The sequence below is a fragment of the Rousettus aegyptiacus genome, unplaced genomic scaffold, assembly GCF_014176215.1.
Source record: "Rousettus aegyptiacus isolate mRouAeg1 unplaced genomic scaffold, mRouAeg1.p scaffold_m13_p_1, whole genome shotgun sequence".
NCBI classification, from domain to species: domain Eukaryota; kingdom Metazoa; phylum Chordata; class Mammalia; order Chiroptera; family Pteropodidae; genus Rousettus; species Rousettus aegyptiacus.
Window position 1 is genome coordinate 71944141 of NW_023416284.1, and position 13999 is coordinate 71958139.

At 39.7% G+C, this 13999-nt stretch overlaps 1 protein-coding gene across 2 annotated transcripts; it reads right to left on the reverse strand.

Moving 5' to 3' along the window:
• Positions 1-1668: 1668 nt before the first annotated feature.
• RBM24 (RNA binding motif protein 24) lies at positions 1669-13760 on the reverse strand. 2 transcript variants are annotated; one of them, XM_016155879.2, is made up of 4 exons: positions 13110-13760; positions 11848-11971; positions 10377-10431; positions 1669-3808 (listed from the first exon to the last, which is right to left on the reverse strand). In XM_016155879.2, exons 1-4 carry the CDS (start codon positions 13275-13277, stop codon positions 3445-3447), a joined length of 711 nt encoding a protein of 236 aa, XP_016011365.1. In that variant the 5' UTR covers positions 13278-13760; the 3' UTR covers positions 1669-3444. The 2 variants fall into 2 exon arrangements, with proteins under 2 accessions (XP_016011365.1, XP_016011366.1); XM_016155880.2 differs by having other exon boundaries at positions 1669-3780; positions 13110-13344.
• Between the last annotated feature and the right edge of the window lie 239 nt (positions 13761-13999).

Here is a 13999-nt window from a genome sequence, read left to right on the forward strand (position 1 = left end):
AACTTTGACCTCTTTTGGAAGAATCACTTAATATGAGACAATTGAGATCAATTTCCAAATTAATATTGTATATATTCCCTTAGTATAATTTCCATCTGCTTAATACTCTAGAATTTCTAAAATGCTCTCATATCAATGAATTCATTTAGCTAGTACAGTCCGAGAGATAAACAGAGCAACTATGTTGGGTACCATCAATTCACATTTACCAGGGTAGAGGGTTTCAAGATCACTTTGCTGGTAAGTAAAGAACTTAGGCAGCTCTTTAGACCTCGGATGCATTGCTTTTTCTAATTCTGCAAAGACAGCTAGCCTGCCTGAACAATGTAAACGTTATAATTACTCTCCTTTCTTTATTAGATATTAAATTTTATTTTTAGAAATATGTTTTAGCATTATTAAAAACCTCCCCCTCTCTACAACTGCTAATATTTATATTATTTAGATCAGGAAATACTCGAAGAAAGCTACAGCCTTCTGGCTTTCCTAAGTACAACTATTTTTGACAAGATTTTCCCAGAACTGTCTGACCTATTTTTAATTGATAAGTCAAATAATGTTTCATTTTAAAGTTCAGCAATCAATATATGTCTCCTTGAGAACAAAAGTGAGCTTGCATAAATCTGAAAAGTTAAATATAGAACATGTCCTTTAATATAATATAATCATTGATGCACTGACTGAATTAAATAGCTGAGAAATTTACTGATCCAAGATAACATTGTGGGCTACAATAATCTCTCTCTCTAGGGTTAAGCTGGTATCTATTTTTCTTGGGAAAATTAAAGGGAATTAAAATTTGAGACCATGATGGTTCTAAATAGGTGATAGTTATTATAAAATAGAAAGCATGATAGAATCTGTTATGACAGCTTTCCACTGCTTATAATTTTTGAAAATTAATGGAGTTAATAAAAGCATATCATAGATTTCAGAAATAGTAAGACCAATAGATCGATAAACCATCCATTCCATAATTAATATAACATATACACTTTTAAGACAATATGCCATTCGTTTGATGTTCTAATATGCACCTTATTAAATACTGCCACATCATTGTGAATGAAAATTAAAAAATTAAAACATCCCAATAGGTGACTTGATTTTTGGTTAGCTTTCACTATAGGGCATTAAAACAACTACAACTGGTGATGGTTTATCAAGGGCTTACTACATACTTGACTCTATGCCAAACAGTTAATATACTCTATATAATATTTAAATAACCATGTGAGTCAGGTATCATTCCAACACGATAGATGAGGAATCAATAAAAATCTCACCTAAAAAGTGGATTACAAAAAGTGAATTGCTCCATTCACATTGCTAGAAAGTACTAGAGTTTAGCACCAAACCACTGCGATACTCCAGCTTCAGATCGACTGACCTCCCCTATAGCCACTCCTTTCAAGCAATCTTCAGTTAACCAGTTTTCAGTGACATGAAGGGTCCTTCCGGGTTCACTGCTGCGGGAGGACCTATATCATTTGCTCAATATAAGGTAGATATTGAGTTAATGAAATTAATTTAAAATGTATAAAAACAGGGTGTCTGAGAAGTTTTCTGCTCACTGAAAATGTTACATGTAAATTATGGCCGTTAACTCTAGTTAAAAGGAGAGATCATTCTAACTTTAAGACAAAATTAGAAACAATCAGTGCAACAGAAGTTTTTAAAAATTATATTTAATACAAGTGAATAGATTAGAAGATCTGAAATGTTATAAAGCAATATACATAATGAATAAATAATCTGCACAGGAGAGTCATGTCTACATTACATAACACTGTCTAGTATGGGAATACTTAAAGTAAATCCAGTGATAATGGAGAAAGTCCATAAAAATGCTAACCTGTCTTCCCTTGTATGAAATTGTTCAAGTATAAAAATCCAATACAGTGTAAAATAGTATTCAATTTAGTTTAAGAATAAAAATTGCAAGTATTGCAGTTTCAGAAGAAAAATGTAAAGCAGCATTTTAAAACTACATAAACTACATATGAAGAGTTAAACTAATGAAGTACCAATAAATGAGACCTACATGAGCAAAAATCAGAAAAAGAAGCATGAAACTAGATATATCCTGTTAAAAAAAAAACTCTAAAAACTAAAATGTGTTAATGTAAGAGTACTCTCTTATACAGTGCACATATGAATTTAAATAAATCCAAGTCAACATCTTTAGTTGAACAGGTTAATATTTAATATGCTACAGCTAGACCTACTAAATAATTTATGCCATGAGATGAATACATAATTTTACAGTGTCACATCTAAAGTTCCTTTCTTTAGAGTGCAGCATAGTAAAACTTAAAAATAAATATCTTAAATAGCATTACTATTAAGGCACAGTATAAACCACATTATCATTACCTCTGAAGAACTGTAATCTCAGTAACTTTGTTGTCGCATGTACTGTATTCACTAATAAATAGTTTTAAATAGGACTCTGAAATAGATACTAAAAAGTGTAAAATTATTTAAAAAGGGGAAAAAAATAAATGTCCTTAAGACAGTTCTTAAGGGTTTAGAGTCTGCAAACTTTGCCTGCCTTTAATCATAAGCCACGAGTCGACACAATAAATAGAAAGAGAAGGCTGTTGTAGTAAAAGCCTGATCCTATTTCAGAATCAGAATTGCTGACACCAGCAGATACAAGTTTCCCAAAATTGAAACAGGATGGGGAGAGGGATTAGAATGTGACAAGCTCATCAAACAAGCACAAGTGATGTGTTCTTTCCAGAACTGTGTGTGTTATTGATTGTCTGTACAGCTGTTGCACCCATTAATTCCACATCACTTGTTCCACAGTCCCACTCATCCACAGGATAGATGAGAAAATAGCTTTGGTGCCTGTCCACCATTTCACCCACTGCCACACTCCTACATTGATTGTTCGATGCCCGTTTTTGAGAGTAAGAACATTACCTTCTTACTTGAAAAAGTTCTATAGGCCATAGTGACTGTTAAAAATGACAATCAGTGCTTTCGCCATTTTGTTTTTTTCTTAAAAATATTCTTTTAAATGTAATTCAAGCTACATATTGCTCACTCTGTATTCCCTGGTTCAACTAGATTCAAATAGCATTTTCTAACTTGTAAAAGGCAGTTTGCTTCCCTGATACTATAAAAAGAGCAAAAATAAAAATCCCATTATAAAAGTGAAGTTCCATTGTTACTCCTGCCATCATTCCCTAGAGGCCTTTCATTTACTCAGGCTCTTTGGACTGGTTTCCAAAACTGCGCCCACTGCCCTCACTCTCACCTCTTTCTCATCTAGACACTACTGGAGTATAAAAAAAATAATAATTCTGTTTCACAATAGCATAGCTTTTTTTCTTTTTAAAGCTGTTAAGTCAATGTTAACTCTCTTATTAGCTACTAAAAATTGGAAAATTGGAGGGAAAGACAAAACAATTCAACTTTGATCAGATGGCTGGTCTACTGCATTCGGTCTGTTTGCAGCTGCTGAGGCTGATATTGGCCGAATGCTGCTGCGGCGGCAGCTGCTGCAGCGGCGGCAGCAGCTGTCCCAGGTGCCGCCGCGGTGATTGGCTGCTGCACGGCGTAGCCGTAGCCCCCAGCGGTGACGTATCCTGCAGCAGCTGGAGAGGCCGCGTAGGGGTACTGGTCATAGGCGGCGGCGGCGGCGGCGGCAGCAGCTGCCGCTGAGTATTGTGCGTACGCGGCTCCAGTGTAATCAATGTAAGGTGTGGTGGAGGCAGCAGCTGCGGTCGGCTGGACGTGTGGAATGACCACTCCAGGCTGCACGAAAGCCTGCGGATAGACATAGTGGGCAGGTATCCTGTTGAGAAACGGAAAACAAAGTCAGGCAGCAGTTGCCTCCTATCTGTAGCACTGCTTGTTCAGAGATAAGACAAACTCAAATTTAGTGGTTGTTATGAGCATAGGGTTGCCACAATATCTACTTTCCAGTGGTCCCCGAAAATACTCTGGCAGTAGCCAAAGTCAGGGAGTGCCCCCGAAGGAAATAATGTGAACAAAAAAAATATGATGATACCCTCCTCAAATTTTTGTTTATGATCATTTAGAACCAAGAGATAACATTTCGTAAAAGTTTGGAAAAGAAATCAAGGTTCATGAGGGCTATGCACATAAGAGGTATTTCAGAAATGCTTAATTGATCAAGACTTTAGACACTTTTGTAATGAGTTCACAAAACAAAACTGTTTAGCAAATACAGACAGAAAAATTCTTAGCCGTGAATACAGGACTGAAAAGGTAATTCGTGATCATTCCATACTGTGGGGGTAATGGCTGGTTTGTCAAAACTAAAATAAATTCCAACAAAATTCATATGTTTATTATCATGGCAACCCTACTTGAAATTGCTATGCAGACTCAGCACACATTAATCTCTCTGCAACCTCAGTCACCCTTATTAAAAATAATAATAAAAAAAGAAGCAGGCGACAAAATAAAAAAGGAGTTTAAAAGTTCACAAGTGTGGTAAACACAGCAGAATCACACTTCTCAAACGAACTGTAGTGCAGCTCACTCTATCACAAGAGGCTGTTGTGGGAAGCTACAGAAATGCTATTAACATTCATGGCAGTGACTCCCAAAGAGATGTGCAGCACGCTTTTTGTCTTTCTTTCTTTCTTTTTCTCCATAAAATTCATAAGGACACAAGGGTCAATCAAACCTGTTTGACTATCAGGCAACTGAAGGTCAGCCAGCTTGTTTATCTCTATGCAAGACAGACAGAAGGGGTTTTGGGGAAATGATGAGGTTAAGGGAAAGGGTAGGGACAGGGAAATACAACTGAATATTTCCAAAATTAATAAAACTTAGAAGTTTTACATAATAATGAGTAAGGAAACATTTTTTTGCACATCTACTAACTCTTTTTTAGCCTTCAAATCAACAGAAATAGATTTATTAGCATATCTGTTTTAAATCTGCCCTACAAGTAGATATTTTATATGAATCAATGCTATTATTATGTATTATCCTGCAAAAGTTCAAGAAAGTGAAACATAATTGAATACCTTTTAAAATTATGCATTCAGAGATCACATACAAAACACACTCCAATGACTTTACTTAAACGTTAATTTTGTTAATTAAATCACAAGAGGTATTTTTAAAAACCCATGCATCTCAGTTCTCACTCTTGCGATTCATTACTGCCCATTTAAAACACTACCATGAATAACTGATTTCATCTTTCTCTAAAACAATCTCCAACAAAACCCCCATATTTAAAAAATGACACTATAATGCCATCTGGTTGTTGGCAAAGCCAATGTTTAAGAAGTACAAATAACAATCTTCAAATTTTAAAGAACTCAAAACAGAAAACTTCACATTTAGTTATTCCAAAACATAGATTTTGCTTTGCCTTTTCAGACTTTTAGTGAAAACACTCATTAATGAACAACCATGGAAAAGATGAATTTATCACAGAGGGTAGTGAACTTTGACCCCAATGATAAAAATACACCCAATTTTACTAGACTTGTAGATTTTTCCCAGTGCCAGGAGAAACCACGTCATCAAGGGTTTCTCAGGACACTCAGCAACATTCTGAATTGCTTGTCAGAAACCAGACACATGGTCATGCACACACTCAAAACTTTTCTGCAGGTCAGGTGACTGGTTCACTCACAGCAACAGGTGTGGCTTTATGAAACACTGTCCCTGGAGGCCGTCGTGTCCACAATGTGTGGACATGGCTAAGAGAGCCTACACTCATGCCAGTTTACATGTGGTGATGGACAGCAGAGGCTGCAGCCGGGCTATTTTTGATCCTGTCATGCGACAAGGGTTTCCAGTGGGTAAAATGTCTTTATAAGGCCAAAGTAAAACATTTATCAGCTGCAAAGTCCAGCCAGTATGAATCTCACTGATATGGAAACATTAACCCCTGTACTCCCGCAGTTTGAAGGACAACATGATTGTTGCTAGGTTTGTATCTCTGAATAAAGGTGTTAACTGAAAATAAATTTAGCCTACAAAAAGGCAGGATAAAATTTGTGTGTGTGTGTGTGTGTGTGTGTGTGTAAAGAATGCATTTAAAGGTAGGTGGAGTTGCTTACAGGACTTTTGTCTCTGCATTTAGTTTACATTAATAGTTTTCACTTGTTAATGCCAACCTATGAAAGTATAAAGTTCCTTGGAACATCAGAATCCTACGTGAAGTCTGGTAAAGATGTCTGGAGGACAAATGAAATCCTGGAGTCCTTTAAGGATTAGTGAAAGGAGCACACAGAAGACCACGGAAAGCCTAAAATATCTCAGTTCAGGAAGGAAGGCAGAGTTGGACTAAAGAGTAAGGTGGCACTTCTGAAGCAATTCCTGCATTAGGAATTCTTTTAATAATCGAAGGAACCCATTAAGGCAATTTGGGAGTCTTCCTCCTACTAGATATGGATCAACATCCTTTCCCTTAAGTAATCATAGAATGTACACACCTACCAGTTACAAAAGCACAAGAACAAGGCAGATATTTTGGGCAATTTTCAAAGAAAATTTACCGCATTTTCCTTTTCTTCCTATCTCTTCAGGTCCCTCTGCCATCTCTTTGTGACTTTTGATATTCTAACTGGTTTCCTCTTCCAGCCTATCATAAAACTGCAGACAAAGTCTTCATCTCATTTGCTTGTTCAAAGTAACCTATGGCCCCTAATATCATACCAAACTAAGTATAAAATTTTATTAACTTCGGTATGCTAGGCCCTTTAGGCTTCTGGCTCAAAATACTTCTTCCAGTATAACTTTCCACCTTTCCTTGAACCCAGGTCAGCTGGGTTCCTCAAAGTTTCTAGGACATACCATACACTCCTAGGACCTTGCCTTTACTCTCGCCATCCCTTTGCCAGTGATGCTAATCCTCGTTCCATCTCTGCCTCTTGAAATCCAAATCTGATCCACTGCAGCTCTCACACTCACTACATGTAGAGTCTTCAGAAATGCACTTCACATTTTAGTCTCACATATTTCTCATATGTGAAATGAACCTAATATTTCCACCCTTGAATTGCTGTGCATTAAAAAAAATTATGTGAAGAGCCTACAATGATGAATAAGTAAGTACTCAATACAAGAGTTCCTCATCCTCCACCATCCTTTACAATCTAGGTCAACTCCCACCTCCTTCATGAAGACTTCCTGGATCCCACCAACCTGATGTCTCTCTTCTTTATCTGAAGACAAAGGAACAGCCCTTATGGTTGCTTGTCAGTTTTCTTATTAGATTACAAGAGAGAATGGAGTTTTGTCTTACTGGCTACAGCTTGACAGAGAGGCAAGAACATAGCTTTCGAGGTCAGGAAAACCACGATTACGAACCTAGAACCAGACTCTATCATTTACGAGCTCTGTGGGAAGTTAATTTGCCTCTCTGCATCTCAGTTTTATCCTCCATGGAAAGGATTTTTACAGTGCCTTCATCAAACAATTATTGTGAGAATTAAGTTATATAATTTACTTAAGTCTCTTATCAGTACTAGGTGTGTAGCAGATATTTGGTTAATGTTACTGTCCCTCCTCCTGCCCCTTTTAGTGGACATTATAATACCTTGTACAGTGTTAACACAACTGACATGAAACGTAGCACTTAAAGTTGTACTGAGTAAATGTTTATCTTTTCAACCTTATCTAAACTAGCCTAGAATTTTCTATTCACACTCTCTTCTCCAAGATCCACACTCTCTTCTCCAAAGTTTCAATAAAAATTGCTTCTTTCATACATAAAATATTTATAAGATATTGTTCAGCAAATCCACAAGTTTCTATACATCTTCCCACTGTGTTACATTAGAAATTCCTTCAAGCCAAAGTTTTCTCTTTAATTTGAGGGCCATTTAAGGACAACATTAAAAAAAAATAGTTTAGTTACTAGAATTTCAAACAAGTCAAGTAAAATTAAAAATTCTCAAACTTCTTTCCAGGCCTAAAATAAGAACATGTGTCATTCAAACATAATTTAGGATGACCAGGTGTGATTTGTTAGGTACAGACTCTGGGAATTAGAGCAGTGTTGAGAAACACTTAAAAAAGAAAGAGAAGGTTTGCTTGGTCCATCTGGAATGCTATCTATTTTTAATAAGAATCTCAAGTTCAAACAATTTATGCAAACAGTAATAATCACCATCCTTTATAAAGACAGCTAATATTAAAAGGGATGAAAAACAAAAGGTTACTATCAAAATGTGTTTGATTTAAAATTTCTGTAATGACACAGTTTACTCTGGTCGTTCTTATTTTCCTCATGCTACAAGAACTACGACAACCATTCCAGATCTCTATATCTAGCTCTCAAGACCCTCCGTAGACATTATTCATGCACTGCATCTTTTATCCTCTGTGCCTTTGCTTATGCTCACTTCATCCCGCACTGTTCAGACATGTCCATTCTTCCTGTTACCTGTCCGAGAGATAGCCATTGGTTCAAGTCTAGTTCAAGTCCCCACACAGCCTAGCTCAACTTCTCCAACTTACTTATATTCTTGCTATTCTGAGTGCCTTTTGTACTGAAAACAATACCAAATAATTTAGCAATAAAATTCCCAATTAGTTTGTGTTAGTTTTGCTTCTCAAACTAAAGTGCAAGGTCCTCATTTTGTATCACCCCCGGCACAGAGAAGAATTAACATATGCTAAATACCTGTTGATTGATTTAGTTGTATAACTGTTTCAGGATTATTAGCGTGAGATCATGACTAAATTCATCATTGCTTCTTAAGATATATGTTATCTTCCCCAATCCCTCCTTAAACATGTTATAGACCAGTGAGGTGTGGGGGACCCAAGAAATAATTGGACTCATTAGCTTACTAATTACTGTCGGCATCCAGGATAGTTTGGATGGGGCATTGATAAATAGCTATGGATATAGGAAGGTCCTTTTAATCATATTAGATAGAAGACTCTTCTGCAGTTTAAAAAAATAAAAGTTGGCAGTAAGAATGAGATATTGGTATGTTAAAGGGAGGATTATATGCAGGTATTTATGGAAGATATAATTTGACTCTTCCAAGTCAAAATATTATTACTCTTTCTGCATCTAATCTTAGAGACACATAGATAGAATCCAACCTTCTAAGTTACACATGTAGATGTTTAGGAGCTAAGCTAAGGAAGAAATTATTGCTGAGAATAAAACATTTATGAAAAGTTAGAATATTTGAAAAGGATGTTTAAATCTCTGGTATTAGAGTTACAGCAATGTTCATCATGTAAAATACGGCCAAAACAGACTCTAAGTGTTCAGAATAAACTTAAACGGTAGGAGATCTCCCACCCATACCATGTCTGAATGGAAAGAAGATAAGGGAGCTCAAATAAGGAAAGCAAGTAATCACAGAACCCAGAGGTAACATATATATGAGCAGGCTGTTCACCTGAGTTAGGTCTAAAGAGTGTAAGTTAGTGCTACTCTACTCCAAAGATTGGCTAGTGTTAATGAAATCTGATGAGAGTTGTTGAGCCTTTAAATTAGAATGCCTAAAAGTAGACACACATTGCAAAAGAAAAAAACCCATTCCCAGAAAACTCCCCAGTAAAACCGAAACTTAGGACATGCAAGCGATGTATCTGTATTCTTACAGAGGGAAAACACACAATTTAGCACTCACTACAAAAATATGGTTAAATGGAAGTCACAGGCTACAGCTTAAAAGCAAGAAAAAAAAGAGAGGCCCTTTGCTTCCCATGGCAAAGTCAAAAGTCAACACTCCTCACCACCACCACCAAAACCAAAACACAAAGAGCCCCTTCCCCGAGGAAAAGAAAACACTTTCACTACAGCTCTTTTCAATTAAGTAAAAAGCACACAGTTTAGCTATCAACACCACTTCATTACTGTAATAAATAAAATAAAGCACACGGAGGTCTATTGACTATTGTGAAAAATAAAACAACACCAACATCCATGCATCGTTAATCACCATCTGAGCTTGTGTGTCTGAGTCTACTGGTTACAGAGTTTAATTCCAAACAGAACTATTCCACCTCTTATCATCGTATCCTTCTGATCAGTTAGCTTAACTGTATACGAGCCCTGTCAGGTTAGAAAGAGATAAATAAAATTGAGTCAAGTTGAACAGTAGTAATGGTGTTGGGATACAATTGTCTTGTACACAAGTCATACCTGGTATTTTTGTTTTGTTTTGTTTTGTTAATCATAAGCTCAAAATTTGTCTGTTTTGGAGGCTGCATACTTGGTCAGATAACTTGACTCATCTAAAAATATTTATATTATCAGCATTAAAAATACATGAACATATATAAATAAGTATAACCAGGAACATATTATGACATGATGGTCTTGTCTGTACATAACAAAGAAGCAGCTTAACAAATGATAGCCATATTGAAACTTAGGAGGGCCTGATTAGTTGACTTACCCAAAAGGTCTTTGTATAAGGGCTGGATGAAGTTGTTGAACACCAAAGGCAAAACCTAAAAACAAAACATGCCACATTCTCTATTTGTGCATGGTAAGGCATTTATAACTGCCACATATAAAATACAATCACAACTTTCACTTAGAAAAGATAACCATTCTTTTGATATTTTAGAGAAGATATATTTTTTAAAAAGTCATTTTTATTAATGTTACTGCTGATCCAAATAAAAATTTTAATACACTACAAGTGGAAACTAAATATTATCTGCAAAGTTTAGTTGACATAGAATAAGACTTCAGAAAATCAGACCAGGAAAAAATTACCATGGAATGAAACCAAGAGCAATAGGACTTGATAATGAAGTTACGTGTCACAAATATTCCTACAATTCTGAATCATGAACTATAAAGTCTTTGTAATTTGGAACATTCTGGAATGTTTCAGACAATGGTTTGAAAGGTTATGGATTTTGCACATTACAATATAAAAATTCATAAAAACAAACTCCCCTTTTCTGGATAGTATATACACAGTGTATCAGACAAATACATGTTTTTTAATGTTCATGGATATTTGCACACACACTTTCTTGACAACCTAGTTTCCTAGTAAATCTGTTTGGATGGAAGTGTCAACCTTTCCAAAATTTCAGATGGAAAGACTTAAGAGTAAAGAGTATATGATTTAATGAAAATTGCTTACCTAGGAAAAATTACATTTGTTCAACAGTCAACTCTTAATTATTTGCGCTAATTGCAAAGCGCAGTGTTGTAAATAATACAAAAGGTCATGTTTCCACTTAGACAAAATTATGCTCCCTTTTGGCAATTGATAGCTATGTGACTCTAGAGTAAACCACTTCTCATCTCGAAGTGTCAGTTTCTTCATCTGTAATGTGAGGGTCCTGGAGTATGTGAAATTGCTCTATTTTCTTCAAGTACTAATATTCATGTGATTTTATGTGAAATATTTACCATCCAGATACCCCCCACTCCTACCCCTGTGCTTTTCTTGGGTCAGGGTTCAAGCCTGAGTGCCTGCTTTCAGCACAGGGCAACTGGTGGTAAAAGGAGAGAACATTAAGTTAGGAAGTATGGAGTTGACAAATTTGGCCCATATAATCTGCATGAGTTATCTACAAGTGACTAAAAATTGGAAAATGGAGAGGGGACTATGACTGTATGTCATATAGGAAATAGGTGAGTAAAGCCTAAGTCTGGGTATGTAGAAACTGTCCAGACCCCCAAGATTTATTTTTGCACATAGGTACATTTCAAGTCCTTAAAGGACTCTTTATAATTCTGATTTATCTTCAATGCCTTGGTAGAATAACCAGCCATGGTTCAATTATACTAAACACATCTCCAGGTTTTCATGGAACCAATGTCTTCCGAATCACGGAATCATTTATTCAGAAGTGGGGGTCTCTTATGGGAAGGAGGGGTAAGGAAGGACCCCTGTTTCTCACCTGGTTGCATGATCCTTGGCTTTGCTCCCAAGTATGCCAGATTCACGTTGGCCTTCCTGCCATCAATGATGGGGTTGGGATCCTTGCAGGCTCTTTCTGCAGCAGCCCGGTCAGCCATGGTGACCTTAGCAACATACATACACAGATATACATACGAAGCTCTAAATCAACCCTTTAAGGAAACCAGAATCACACTGGAAAAGTCATTCATGATAAAACTAAGGGGGAGGACATAGATCTTAAACTTTTTCTTTCTTTTCTTTTTGTTCTTTGTTCCCCTATTCTCAACTTATTCTTTGATCCTCCATCCAAATAGAAAACACAACAAAACAAAACAAAAAACAAAAAGGAAGAAGGAAAGACCCTCTCCCCACCCACATACACACACTCTAAAGTCTTAAGGGAGCTAGTAGGGCCTAGCAAAAATTTGAAGCCTGAATTCTGTCTTAGAACTCCTCCCCAGAATGCCGCCCCCACCCCAGGTCTCTACCCGGTCTGAGAGGCACTGTTTGTTTTAAAGAAAGTCCAGCCTCACATTCGTCGGTGCTCCCAACCACCCTCAAACACTCCCCAACGACAATAGCTATTGTCCTACTCTGGGGCTCCCAGCTCTTGGGCAGCTGAATTTGCACGCTTAAATCTCCAGGAAGCTGAGTATGCTCTCTTTCAGTTCGGGAAAGAGCAATAGAAACATATATATATATATTTAAAACCCACCTTTGCAACTAAAAAAGGGAGGTAGGAGCTAGCATAAGGAGAGGAGCCCCAGACCTCCTGGGTGCCCCCTCCCCACCCCAGCCGGAACCCCACAAGACACACATTTTTACAAAGCAACAACAGCGCGCTCAATGACTGGCCTCCAACCCGGGAATGCAATACTATGGGGCTGCGGCTCCTCCCTTCCAACCCTCCGCACCCCCAATTCTAGCAGTCGTTAGAGTTCTCTCCTTCCATCCCTGCTCCGCCTGTCCCCCAATACCGCATCGCGCTCAGTCCCTTCGGAACCCGGCGATGCAGGAGCCGGCCCTCTCCAGCTCCTCGCGAAAACTTTCAGTTCTGCTTGGAGCAAAGGGGCAGCGCCGCTCACGCCCGCGGGGTTCCTCTCACCATCACGCCGAGCCCCAAACTCCGACCCCCGAAGCTAAGCGCCACTGTCTCTCCCTCCCCTGTGGTCCTCGGTTTCTCCGTGGGGCTCTTGGTCGCCCCCGTCTGCTTCCTCTCCCAATCCCCCCACCCCCCCGCCCCGCATCCGCGCAACTTACAAATCCGTAGCCCCGGGACTTGCCCGTCTGCCGGTCGGTGATGACCACCGCCTCCTCGATCTCGCCAAAGACCTCGAAGTACTTGCGCAGGCTGGCGTCGGTGGTGTGGTAGGGCAGACCCCCGACGAAGATCTTGGTGTACGTCGTGTCCTTCTGAGTCGTGTGCATCTTCGCGCCCGCCCCGCGGCTCGGGCTCCGGCTGCGGCTGCGGCTGCGGCTGCGGCTGCGCCTCCTCCTCCGGCTGCGCGTCTCCTGCACCCTTCCGCGGCCACCGGGGGCCGAGGGCGAGTCTGGGGGCGAGGGCGGCGGCGCGGCGGGGGCGGGCGGCCGGGGGCAGCCGAGGGCGCAGGGCGCGCGGCTGCCGAAGTCACCAGCAGCCCCGGAGACTTGACTTGCCTCTCTCCTCCCGCCCCCCCTGCCGGTCACCGTACAAATTCTCCGGATCGTCTGGATTAGGATCCGGTTCTAGAGAATGTGCAGGCGGTTTCCACTCACCCGGCGGGGAAGCCAAAAAATGAAAAGAGAGGGTGGTCCTCAAGCGAAGAACGGGGTGCGTTTAGAGGTAGATTTTTCTCTCTTAGAAATTAGGGAGATGTCTCGGCTGGGGCGCGATAGGGTCGGCGGGGAGCGCGGCCGCACGCGGAGGCGGGTGAGCGGGCGGGGGCGCGGCGGAGGGGCCGGGGGTGGGGGACTCCGCGCGGCTTCGGCTCCCGTTCTGTCCCTCCCGCCGCAGACGCTGGAAGACAAGTGGCGAGGACAGCTCTCCTTCTCTCTGTTCCCTTCCCCCGCGGGCCGGGGGTCGGCGCCGGGCTGGTGGGGGGGCGGGCCGGACGCTTGCGATTGGCCGCGGCCGCACCTGGGGCGCCGGGCGCCGCCGCCCCCCAGCTGTT